Raw genomic sequence first — 13,978 nt, 5'->3', positions numbered from 1 at the left:
TCGGCCATATCTCCCTGTTTTATGCTCAAACCAGCGTCCTTCTAAAAAGAAGCAATCCTATCATGAAAATCTCAAAGCTGCAAGATGATGCATGATTAATTCAAAACAATGTGAATAAGTAAACATTACATTTGACAGAATAATCTGAATGCTAAAGGATTTAATAGGGTATACATTGCATTTCAAATATTTGAAAACCTGCTTGGTTCACTAAGAATTCACTAGGCTTGAGAGGCGGTTGGATGGAACCTACACTCGCCTCCTTATGAGAGCTCAAAATCTCCCGTGGAAGCGCCATCCAACCAAAATGCAAATATATGGGGAAACTACCACCTGTGTCATCTCTTGTGAAAGGTAGGAGAGTCCAGTTTGCTGGACATTGTTGTAGAGCTGAAAAAGAGGTAATTTCTACTCTTTTCCTCTGGAAGCCATCTACTCGCAATACCAGAGGACGCACACTCTCCTACCCTGATGTAATCTCCAGGGATACAGGCATCCAGCAACAGGACCTCCGTAATGCTATGATGGACCGTGAAGTCTGGCATAGCATGGTAAATTCCATTGTCTCGATCACGGTCAAACAATGATGATGAAGAATTCATTTACACACACACGCACACATACTGGTATTTTTGTATACCAGTGAACATGGTGTATGGAGTTGTAGTCTTTTTTGACAAACATTAAAACTTAGCTATTTGATTTAAAAAAAAATATTTAGATAAATAGTAGATTGAGTATTGGGTTTGATATGGTGAGTCAAACACTTGAGTGTAGTACCCCGATATATTGTAGTCCAATGAATGAAACCTAATAAAAGTGATTACTGTATTTGATGGCCCTATAAGACGCATGAGTACATAGAGTGCACCCTAGCCTAGGCTATTCTTTTGTAAAATAAATTACCACTAAAATAATGTTTTAATTCCTCCACTTACCTGTATAACTTTGTTATTACCAGTAATTATAAACAATTTATTGCATCCACATTCGATATAAAGCATACCGTTGGCAATTGTTCACCAATAAATGGCAGCTCATGTTTTGTAAGCATACATACCATTTTGAGCCTACATTGAGTGCATTGGATGCAAGAGGGATTTTTAAAGCCATTTTTGGGTAAAAAGGTATGTCTTATAGGCCATCAAATACAGTATATTTATGTCATCATCATTTCAAGTGTTTTTTTCTTCCCATGCTTGCTTAGATCAGACAGGTCTACTTCAGGACACGATCTCATCGCTTGTCATTATTTCCAGTTTCCTGAGATCAGTTTACACCACTTCTTGTATCTTTCTTGGGTCTTTCATTTGGATTTGTCCACCATATTCTTATTCTCTCTACAACGACTTCTGAACACTCACCTCTATTGCCTATTAATTTACCTAAGTAATGGAAGCTATCAACTATTTCTAAAAAGTTCTCTCAATATTTGAAAGAATTTATTTCATAGCTGATTTAACTGCTAACTACTCTTTCTGCATCTGCTATGCACAAAATCCTTTTTACTCAGTCTGCTAGTAATTCCATGCACCTTATGCATCTATAGTTTATTTTGGGTCTATTACATAGAATTACTAGCTATTCCCTGTTTTCATATTGAGCATGGTCACTTATCACATAGCAGTTAGTCTTGTTTTCCTGCTAGCTAAAACTTCTGTCTTTACTAGGTTTACTTTTAAATGTTTAGATTCTAGGTTTTGCTTCCACAATTAGAATTTCAGCTCAACTTTCACCTGAGAACCAGGATATAGGCATAATAGCCAGTATGGTCTGGAAAAGTATAGTAAAAGAGAGTTGACTGAGTCCTGATAGGCGCCTATCTCCACACAAATTTCTCACTGAGTTCATTGCCACTTTTTGTTTTGTTGACAGCAACTGTGTACATGATTCTCACAAGCCATTCGTTTCCACCTGGTTTTATTAGTAATCACCAGTCTACAAAGCAAAGTATTCTCAACTTTTGAAGTTGTCTTATAAACTTCTGAAGTTGTGTCACAAAAAAAAAAGAGCATCGTAGAAACTCAGTTGTCTTCTATATTATAGGGTCTCTTTCTCCTCTTCAGCATGTCAATTACTACGTTTTTTTTAAAACTTAGTTATAACCAAGAGATCTTTCAGCTTCAAAACAGTTTCTTCTTTAGATGGTCTTTTAACTCTGGTTCCCTTTTACTATGATGCTTACATAGTACATTCTTCATTATGGAATGGTTGCATATATTCATGACTACTGTTTATTCCATTACCTGATAGAACAAAGTCTATTTAGCTTGCATGTGTATTCAGGGATTTCGGGGGGGGGGGGGTTTCGCACATGAACAAGTACAAAAGTATTCCTTTGATCAGCTAATCCTTTTAAAATTTAAATTTCAACTCAGAGACAAGCAAAATTAAAGATTATAAGATTCACCTCCAAGTTGATCTATTTGGCCATATGTGGCCTGGTCCATCTATCTCACATTAGTCAGATACCTTGTAGTTCTTTATTAGTGGTTGAAATGTATCTGTTTTTGAATGAAGTACAAGTACAATGAAACATTTCTTTATATTGGTGCTGAGTTTGTATGTTGCCGTATGATTGTCTGTAAATGTATGCAACTATGTTTTAACCAGTGTGTCTGTGCACACGTGCGTGCATGCACTTTCTCTGTATATTGTTTTGTTCTGTCAACATAAAAACCCCAAATTGCTACTTAAGATACTGTCAATCTTCACACTGTATTACAATTTATTTTTTGGTACATTGTCCTTGTGTATGTATGTTTATATAAGTGTGAGTGCACAAGCCTCTGTTATCTTGCGTAGGTGTATCTGTATCTGTGTTTGTATGATGCACATACTCACATACAAATTTGAATGTTTAGCAGGAACACTTCTACTATGGCAATAAGTAGGATTTGTTACTGTGTTTTGTCCCTAGGCTTCTTTTCCAGGGCAAAAATGATGTCAAATTTGTTTGTGAACATGTTTTGTAAAATTGGAAGGAAATGCACGCAGAAATTAAATTTCTTTAATTACATCTCTCTTCACTCTCACACTCACTCATGTGCGTGTGCACACACACACAGTGTGAAAGAATATATGTGTTTTGTATATGATTTAATGTATGCATGCATTATGTGTATATGTAAATATTAATAAATGCATATACATAAAAAAACCTTATATTGATTATTGATCATTATAATTAATGGTTTGTTTTGATTATGAGAGAAGTTGTTCTAGATGTCAAGTCTTGTATTAGAAACATTAAGATGTGAGACAAGAATGAAAATGGAGATTGAAAAGATTTCAGTTATGTTACTAAGGATTAATTGTAAACAATATGATTAATCTCAAGCTAACATAAAAATCTTCCACATGTTCCTTGTATCATCATCGCTATCATGATCATCGTTTTTATGTCTTTTTGCTTTCCATGCTGGCAAGGGTTGGTCAAGGTTTCTTGATATATCATTCTATGGATGGATCCCCAGGCTGCTATATTTCATGTCTTTGCACTCCGAACCATTGAACTACTGGACTTTTTGCTTATGGGGTATACAAACATTATCATTGCTGTTCAAGTGGTTATCAATGCAAAGATGCACAGAGAGAAACACACACACACACGCACAATATGTTAACAAAGTGGTATACACAGTGGGGTCTAGCCCCAAACTATGTTAGTTGTGAAGTAAACTTCTTAAACTGCAATTCTTAGATGATTTACTTTGAGGACAGTGAAAAAATTTCTACCATTACTTTTCACTAGTTACAGCCAGGTGGTTGTGACTATGCAAGACCATAGCCACTATATAAACTATAAGAAGGCTATCTCTGCTGAATTGGCCATAGTTGTATTTCTTTGCTGCTTAGGGAGTTGTAAGAACAATAGTCATAATAGGGATTATATATTTCTTACCTTTCATCCTTCTGTACCAGTTAAATACTGCAGTTGATGTAATTAATTGCTTTTCCCCCCTAATTTGAAGCCTTGTACATGTGTTAGAAATTATTATTATTGTTAACTGTTGTTATTATTACATTTTTGGTGAATTATGTTTTGATCTTATTGATTGAGTTCTCTTTTTTTTTCTCCTTTCAGGGTTTTGTAAATTCAGGTGTAAATGGTATAGCATATGTAAGTATAAAGTTTACTATTATCTCTTAAACAAATGTTTACCAATCTTACCATTCTTGTTACTTGTTCTATAGAGTTTTCTTCTGATTTCTCATCTTGGGATTCTCTCAATGTCTGCAGTTTGCAAAAATTATATGAATAGTCTACAGAAAATAAAACAAAATGAGCTACTTCTATTGGATTATGAACCTACAACATCATCTTTCTCTCCTTTCATTTATTTAACAATGTTACAGGAAGTTTATCTCAGTTTTTCAAGATGCTGTGCTGTTCTACTGAGAGATATCTCTCTTGCACAGGATACCAGTCTATTGCAGGTTGATCCATGGGAGAATGTGAACTTACCATTGCTGGCTACAGTCAGTTACTAAGGTCTTTTCACCAGCTCCCACTGTACTTCACCACTAACATTCTATTGTACTTAGAAGTACAAGGTGTACCTATATGTAGGTATGTATGTAATACTGTTAGAGTTAAATGCCTTTTGTCCCAGATACAGCACAATACTAGTGTTGGAACTTTGACCCCTCATGGCTCCTCTCCCATCTAGATTCTAATCCCAGCAACTTTTTTACAACTATAATTTTCTGTTACATGAAGGACCTTGTCTGTCTGTTTTTTTCCCTTCCTATCTTTTTGTATATCTATCTCAGTATGGTTTTCCTGATTACCACCATCTCTATTATCTGTCTTTCCATTTTGTATGTCCTTAGAATGTTGAATTTGGATGGTGGGAAGTTCTTTGAAATAAGATTACCCAAAATAGGATGAAAAGATCATACTGGAGGGAGGGTAATTAGTAAAACTGTGGCCATAAGCTGTATTTGCCACTGTCATTCTGGTTATTAATTGTTGTTATTATTATTATCATTGTTGTTAGTTTAGCAAAGAAATAGAAAGAAATAATGTAGAATAAAATTAAAGTTTTGCTTGACTTTTTTTTTCTCTATTTCCCTGTATTGTCTATAAAGTGTGTTGTATTTACATACATTATATAGCAGTGACATGACCCTACCAGTCTTCTTGTTTGAACTAGTTTTAACAGCTATATTCTGCTCTTAGTAAATCTCTAATCACTTTATATATATATATATATATATATATATATATATATATCACTGTCTGTGGCCAGATTCTGTGGAAGTCGAAGATTAAGGTTTCTACTGTAGTCAGTCTAAAACTACTTTCTGTCTGCTCTGCTTCTCTCTAGTGCTTGGGTTACACTGACATAATCTGAACCTAGGTCACTTGAACACACTACAAGGCATTATATAAACATTTAGTTGTTTAGATAAGGATTTAGGACATTTTTCATTTTAAAGATGCCTTCATCTCTAAATGTCTGACATAGCCACAGCTAGTGAGCTGAAAATAAGTATATGAAAAATATAACACTTTTTTTTTTTTTTATTTTTTTTTTTTTTATACAAAAGGTGAGGCTAGACATGAGGTTGTGAGGCTAATTGCAGGATACACTAATTCTTATTGTGGTTTCTTGTAGCAGTTTAATAACTAGTGTCATGGAGGAAAGATTGGCTTAGAAAGAAGCGAAGATTTAGTAAGATCGCAATAACTGTTTGGCTAGTAGTGGCTTGGGCCTATTAGTACTGATTGTAGTGTTGTAGACAGCAGATATGGATAAATCGATAAACAGTAAACGTTTCTTCCAAGTATTTCTTAGTTTCATTCTTAAGTTGGGACCTGTTGGAACATGGAATATAGTTATGTTGAAACATTGTTGCATTGCTGCTATATATGACAAAAATGAAAAGCAATATATTAAAATAAGAAATATTGAATTTCTAAATCTCTCGTAGAGACATGTACGGTGGTGGGGCGATAGAATGGTTGTATACTGTCAATCTAACAAGAACGTGACAGTAGGGGGTACACCACCGCTGTATAGCCCTAGGAGGCATCGAACACCTCCTGATAGCTTTGACACATTTTTTCCCTGTGTCCTTATATAGATATACGAAGGGGAGACAAACACCCCCGGCTGCCGGAACTGCATCTAGGGACACCGTGTTTCAGGATCGTTGTCCTTCATCGGCCTAGAGTAGCAGACACAGGTCAGCCGGTGATATTTGCCTCGACTTTGTAATTGTATATATTTATATTCAGTGAAGTTTATTCACTGATTATCAAAATAAGAAATATTGAATTTCTAAAATATTAAAGCATTTCAGGAAAGGGTAGTGTTCGTTTGTGAAGGTGTTTGTGGTGGAAGAATGAGAAAAGACGATTTAAATTTGATGAAGATTTGTAATTCCAGTTCATTGAAGCATTAATTTCATGATATCATACATAAGATAGCATGCCCATTACAAAGCATATTTGTTGTTTCACTTACTGTAGTATTAACAGTGTGTGTTAATTATAGTTATACATATGTGTTAATTGCTATTACTTTTAGTGCTAAGTTACAGGAGAGACTCCAGCTAGTCTTTCAAACAACCAGAAATAGTAGTCAGGTGTGAGTTAAGAGATTTGGCTATCTTCACAGTAAGGAAACAACACGTTGGGTGAATGTTGACCTAGATACTCTTAAAGATGACAGGATGGTTACCCATGTAACACCTTTAATCATAGGTCTCTGTTCAATCAGAATCAAGCTGTTGCTAAACAACAACTAAAATTAACATTGTTGATTACTAAATGTTAAACTATTAATAGTGCCTGTGACTAGAGAGAGCTAACTATAATTGTGGTTGTTTTGTGGTATTGTAGTTAATATTTTTCACAGAGATTAGTTTGTGTTTTCAGTTTGTTTTTCTGGATATTATACTTGTAAAAAAGAAGAACAAATCCATAGTTGTCACTGTGCAGACGTGGAACCATGGAAATGAAAAGCAATATATTAGATTATATTGATTGATAGCTGTGACCTTGCAAGACCACATCTTAGTAGATAGAACCAGTCAGAGATTTACTGAGGAAATTCATGTAGATTGTCTGTTTAAGTTGTGGATATAGTTTAAAATGTTATAAAAGTCCACTAGTGGTGTTGCTTCTAGCTGCCTGGCATAATTAATTAATGTTCCCTAGCTTGAACCGATCTGAGAATGTTGAGTTTTATCAGCTGTTCTTTAATAAAGAGTTCTTTATGCCATGTTAAGCATTAAACTTTATGGTATATTACTCTTTCAAATGTAAAGCTTATATACTCACATTGATTTCAATTAATCATGCATTATTTTGTAACTTTGAGATTTCAATGATGTGATTGTTTATTTTTACAATGACACTGTTGGGTAGGTGTGAGAAGCTAGATCTGGCCAGATCATGCACAAAGTAGCTAGAAAATTTGGGGATGGATATGGCTGGTTTAAATGCTAAAGAGTTAAAGCTATTGTCCTGAGATAAAGGAAACATTAATTTGGTGAAACCATCCCTCAACCCCACCTGCCACTCTTTTTTGAGTGTATCATAGCAGTTTAATCCTATTACTTATTCACAAAAAAAAAGTCTCAGCTAACACTCATATCACTCCTTACATGTTAGACTGAATAGTCTAACGTTGACATCAGTGTGTCCACATATAGCCTAGTTTTTCTTTTTAAAGTTAAGTACTCTGTGACCAGCTGTTCAATTTATATAAACCAGTAAATATACTCTTCACTTATAATGTTTGTCACTTATATGAGTGGGTGCATTTGTCTTTTAACTTTTACTTGTTTCAGTCATTAGGTTGTGGCCATGCTGGGGCACTGCCTGAAGAATTTTTAGTCAAATGAATCGACCCCAGTTTCCGCCTACCAAATCCACTCACAAGGCTTTGGTCGGTTAAAGGCTAGAGTAGAAGATTCTTGCCTAAGATACTATGCAGTGGGACTGAACCCAGAACCATGTGGTTGTGAAACAAGCTGCTTACCACACAACCACATTTTAGACGGGTCAAGACTGACTTGGGGATTACATAACAAATTACATTTAAGAACTCGTAAAAAGAGAAGAAATAGCTTTATACAAAAGTCTATATCAGCATCCCTCCAACATCCCTCGCCCAACCCTAAACAACTCCTAATTTGTATTGTACTAATGATTTTTTTCCCTCAATCCTTCTTCCTCACACCTATATCCACCAGGAATTCGCTACACCGTTCATATTTTCCCTCCCAAAACTAACCTATAACAGTTCAAACTGAATATTAACTACTAATCACAGCATCACTTGGTTTAGGGAAGATCTTGAAAATTTAGTGCTGAGTTCTTTATTTCATTCTCATGCAGTTCAGAAAAGTTACCTGTGCACATTCTGTGTTAGTTGTTTTTTTCTTTTCGTTTTCTTTTTTTCTCTATTTTGATCAGGTAATATTGAATAATAGGAAACTACTAATGACATTGTTAGAACTGCTATGTTCCTTTATACCAAATTATAATTAGTTTTGCTGTATCAATTTTGGTATAAATTCTAGAAGAGTATACTGTCTTTGGGAAAGCGAGGGGTATATGATTTCTGGCTTATGTTTATATATCACTCAATTTTTGAAGTATCGTTTCAGAAATTAATTTGTCTTGGTTTAATTTTATTTTGGTTTGCATAGATACCATGAACATTTTCATTGCCTCTTGGTTGGAAGCATTACTTATAAATAGATATTTTAAAGAAATTTACAAATTATGTGTTTCATTTAATGCAGAAACCTTTATTTGACTGCTTGACCTGCTAGAAACAACAACCAAAATCTCCACTTTGATCATGCACTGTCATCTTAAAAAAAGGAAAGGGTACAATAGCTTATACAGTCTTAAAAATATTGAGTCATCCCATTAATAAAGCGGTATTTTTATAGTTCTTTTATTTTTCATAATTAAGATAAGCAAATTTTTTTTTAAATCTAACATATACTTTCCTTCATTTCCTATAATGCTCTTCCATCTGTCTGGTAGGCTTGAAACACCCTTCTTCTAAAATTCACTTGACCGTGATGAAAAATACTCCTCCAGTAATGTTCTGACCTCGTTTACAGAATTTGTATTTTTTCTGTCCAAATGATTTTGAAGAATGTGGATAATCAAGTGAGGCAATGTCTGCTAAATATTGTGGGTGGGGCATCATTTCCATTCAATCTGCTCCAGTCCAGCCTTTGGAATGTCATCCTCACTGTATGTGGCTAAGCATTATCCTGATGGAAGCACACCTTTCATCTTGAAACCAAAGATAGTCATTTTTCTTCTAGCACTGACCTAAGCTACTCAAGCTGCTCACAGTCAATCTCCTTTGTTATCGTTGGGTTTGGGTTTAAAAGTTCTAAGTGGACTAAACCATTCATACATATCCCACTGAACAGATAACACGTGGGTGAAGACCTTCTTTAGCCTGGGGTGCCAGTGTTTCTTCTTTCCCTACCCACTGTCTTTGGCGCTTGACGCTTTTATAGAGAACCTATTTGTCATCACCAATCACTATTCAGTCCCAAAAAAGATTCATTTCTGAGATGTGACAGCAAAGAAGAGCACACGTTCACTCTCTATATGTGATTAGACTCAGAAATTTTATGAGGAACCCATTGACCCAATTTGCTGACTTTCCCAATGGCACACAGGTGTTAATGAATGGTTGAATGACCAAATCCAAGCTTCTCTGTTAGTTCCTCAACAGTTACAATGGGATTTTGTTCCACGAAAGTTTGCAGGACATCCTCATTGAGCTCTACAGATCTTTTAGGACGAGGCTTGTCTTCTAGTTTGTAGTTTCCAGCTTGGAATTTCTGGAACCACCATTGACATTTGTTTAGGCTTATTGTCGGATCCACATGTACTACATTAATATTCATCGCACTTTCCATTGCGTTGTTGCCTTTATTGAACTCATAAAGCAAAATATGCCGAATATGCTCCTTTGACACTTCCATGATATTTTTGAAAAAATAACTGTTAAAATCGAACTGCACTCTTCAAAGCGTGCACTAAAAGATCAAGGTGAAATTACTACCTTAATTTAGTTTATGCAATTGAAAAAAAAAAACAACCTGCATTATTTATGGGATGACTTAATACTATGCTTGGGAATAAGATGGCATTTGTCACCCCAGGCTGACCTGGTGCTGAACTGTTCAATCAGGAGTTTCACTTATTTGTTGTTTTATATCTATTTTCCATATGTTCTTGTATAGGATGATGTATTTATTGTTGGATCAAATAAACTGAATACTCTGATCTGCACCCCACCCTTACTAGCCACTATCAAATAAGGAATAAGGTTTTTTATTCAAGCTGAGTAGTCAGCTTGCTCAGAAGTACAATAGAATAGCTCTAGGACATGAAATCATGACTATGAGGTCTGTAGTAGTCTTGCAACCTGAATCTCATTGCCAAATCATTGTTGATTCAGTTATGTTGAACTGTAAACTAAATATACATTCATCTCACTCACATGCACCAATTAGCAATCCTCATTATGGGTGGCTGTTCAAACTGCTAGAAATAGTAGCTAAATCTCCCTAAAATCATTCAATCATAGTATCAACTGGATCAGGGCTGATCTGGAGCTAATCAACACTCACACTCAGGCTCACACACTCACACTTGATTCTGCCCCCCACAATCAACAATGATCTGAATATAACATTTCAACTATCCAACTCTGATCATCTGTTGTAAGGATCTTTACTGATTTGCAAATGACTCAAACAATGCATTTTATTCCTAATAGTTGTTATCTGGTAATTAATAATCAATTGGTTACCAAGAGTTTACTCATACTATAGTGCTTCATTTAACACCTTCCATTTAAAATAGCTATTCCTGCTCGTCATTTAGTTAAGGCTTATGATTTTTCATTCATTTTTTTTACTTCTGTGACCATTTAGCTTTGACTGGGTTCTTACAACAATTTGTGTAAATACTCTGATAGTTCATTAACTCATTGTCATTCTGAGAGTGATGCTGCTGATAGTAATATCAGTAATAGCTAAATGAAAAGCTGTTTTTATAAGTAATCTAATCACAACCATCATTATCACCTTCATAATAATAGCAACAATAAGAATAAATATAAAAAAATGATAACGATGTTAATAAATAACGATGATGGTAATGAATGTGTCTTATTCCCATTCAATATATGATGGTGTTTTTTTAAACAAGACCAATGGAAAGTAATAAACATCAAGTTTCCCAGTCAATTAATGTTGTGATTCCTTCATTAAGCAGAAGATAAAAGAAAAATATTGTGTAAGACACACTAAATAATTGTTTGCCAACTATTTTTACAGTTGTGCAGGTATTAGATTTAATTAAGGTATTTAACTAGCTGTCATTAATGAGATTTCTCTTTTCTCAGGTGGCAAAACGGAAATGAACTTTACAGTGAAAACACAATTTGAAATAACTCTGTAATGGAAGCGCGTTAGATCTACATGTTTCTGGATTGTTTTTTTAATATGTTTTCATTGTGATGAATAGCTATTTTAAAGATAGTGGCATCATTGATTATTGTATTAGACTTGGAAGGTATGGGTTCAAATTGCATTGTAATCTTTTAGTGTAAGATCAGTTTTTAACCAAAGAAAGTAAAATGCAAACTTTTCTCTGGCAAGTTTCAAAGCGATTAAAAGACACTGGCATCTGATATTAGTAACCTGTTTAATCTATGCCCATGGAATGAATTTAGATAATGGTGAATTGATTTAAATAACGTGAAGAAGTTTCAGATAGAAGTGGACAGAACTTCAAGGGTTTTCTTTTTGTGTGTGTGTGTGTGTACGCACACAGGCATCACTCTGTGGTTTAGACGTTTGCTTCCCAGTCACATGGTTTCAGAGTCAATCCCACTCTGAGGCATCATGGGCAAATGTCTTCTTGTATAACCCAAAACAAATCAGACTCATGAGTGAATCTGGTTACAAAAAAAAAATGTGTATATATGTGTGTGTGTGAGAATATGTTTGTGTTTCTTTGTCTTAATCTCATATGATAGTTGTAAATGAGTGTCACTGTCCTTAAAAAAAAAAAGAACAGGCAAGGCGGTCATTTCCAATATTACATGGAAACACTTCTCGCCATGGAAAAATATTACTTTGCTTACTAGCACATGAGGTTTGGCAGAAAAGGAATCTAGTTGTAGAGTATTTGCTCAGTAAATTCTGTCTGGTCCATGTAAGTATGGAAAAGTGGATGCACATTTCATTATAGTGATCTGAAGTAATCTGCTATATATATCCAAAATCTTGCAAATAGGACTAGATGAGTTGAGATTGTGAGAATATTTCTATCTTCCTGAGCTATCCAGTTACTACTAGGTAACAGTTTTGTTTTTCTATCAAAATCATGGTTGTCTTCAGACTAGAGAAAAAATTATTTTCAAAACATTGTATGTGGAGTATTTAGAATTACTAACTGCTGTTTGATCTGAATTGGATAAATGATCTAAACAGTAAAGAAACAGTTCTGGCCATGGTGTAGGGCAATGCCAGAATGTTATGGTGTTACAATTATAGGACTATCAAATTATTACTGTGATGTGAAGATTGGATAGGAAGACATGGAGAGGGAGAGTGGCAGGGACTTCAGATCATGTAATTTTCCTCCCTTCTTTTATGAACTCAAATGAATTGATATAAACTGAAGAAACTTATATATGATACTGAGAACTATTTTCTTTTCTTTATCAATAATCAGCATAAATTACAGAGTGACTCAAGGGCCGAGAGTTTTGTGTTATTGCTACTTATCAGATGGTTTCAAATCAAGGAGATTGATTACATTTAGAAACTGGTCATAATGATATTTCATAATGACATATCATTATTATTGGAATATATACATGTAATCCCTTTCAAATGAAACTGGTTTGGTAAATGCCTATGCAGAACACTTTCAGCCCTTGAGTCCACTTTGTAGCCAATTATATATAAATATATATATATATATATATATATATATACACTCATATTTTGACTTCTGTTTTGCTGTTTGTGCCACCAAACATACTATTGAAGGCATAACCTTGCTGCAGGGGGTTGATGCTATAATTTTCCATTTTGGTAGAGACTGAAAAACAGAACAGAATTAAATTACGAAATTTGATCCTTAATATTGGGATAAGTTTTACTTTATAATTTCAAGGCCATCAAAACTAGCTTTTATTTTGTTCTTTCTTTTTTCTTTAATTAAAGTTTTTTTGTAAGAATGTGTGTAAATTAACCCTCTAGCATTCAGACTACTCTGTCAACCGTAATACTTATTCAATCACATTGCTTTGAATTAAACATGCATTATCTCAGAGCTTTCAGATTGTGATAATGTAATTGTTTATTTTTTAAAATGACATTGAAGGGTAGAGGTGAGAGGCAAGATCTGGCCCATTTAAATCTAAAACTTGGAATGTTGGGACTGGACATGGCCGGTTTAGATACAAAAGAGTTACATACATAATAAAAACTGGTTCTCATTGGTAAATTGAAATGTTTCTTCTGCATTTAATCTAACTCTATTTTTGTTTGTCACTATACTGTCTGATTGATTAGATGAAAAATATTTGATAGAAATAGATTTTCTTTCTTTTTATTTTTGTTTGTATAAAAGTTTAGATAAAATAATTTTGTTTCTTTGTATATCAACTGTGAATAGCTGCTCCAGTGTAGCCAGAACTATAAATACTGTTAGTTTATTTAGGAATCAGTTGTCATAGAAAGCAATGTTTCTAAAAGAAAGAACTTGTAGCCTGTGTTAGGCTGATGACATTATTGGATAGAAGAATCTTTACCAATTATAGTATTAAGAACACAGTTGATTGAAACAGCTGACACCTCTCACTTGTAACACATTCTTGAATTCTCTGGTAAAAAAGTCTTCATTTAAAATAACAAAAGATTTGACTGTACTAATAAGTACTGATATGTAAAAAAC

At 34.3% G+C, this 13,978-nt stretch overlaps 1 protein-coding gene across 7 annotated transcripts in view; it reads left to right on the top strand.

Annotated features, from left to right (window-relative positions):
• Nucleotides 1-13,978, top strand: part of LOC115215229 (single-stranded DNA-binding protein 3) — a 194,236-nt gene that overhangs the window by 84,400 nt on the left and 95,858 nt on the right. For all 7 annotated transcript variants that reach the window (XM_029784459.2, XM_036505380.1, XM_029784456.2 and 4 more), the window contains one exon: nucleotides 4,088-4,123. In XM_029784459.2, coding sequence (XP_029640319.1) covers nucleotides 4,088-4,123 — 36 coding nt within the window. The remainder of the gene's footprint in view (nucleotides 1-4,087; nucleotides 4,124-13,978) is intronic.

The sequence above is a fragment of the Octopus sinensis genome, linkage group LG8 (assembly GCF_006345805.1).
Source record: "Octopus sinensis linkage group LG8, ASM634580v1, whole genome shotgun sequence".
In the NCBI taxonomy this organism is placed as follows: domain Eukaryota; kingdom Metazoa; phylum Mollusca; class Cephalopoda; order Octopoda; family Octopodidae; genus Octopus; species Octopus sinensis.
Note: the sequence above shows the minus strand (reverse complement) of the source record. Positions and strands in the feature narration are given on the sequence as shown.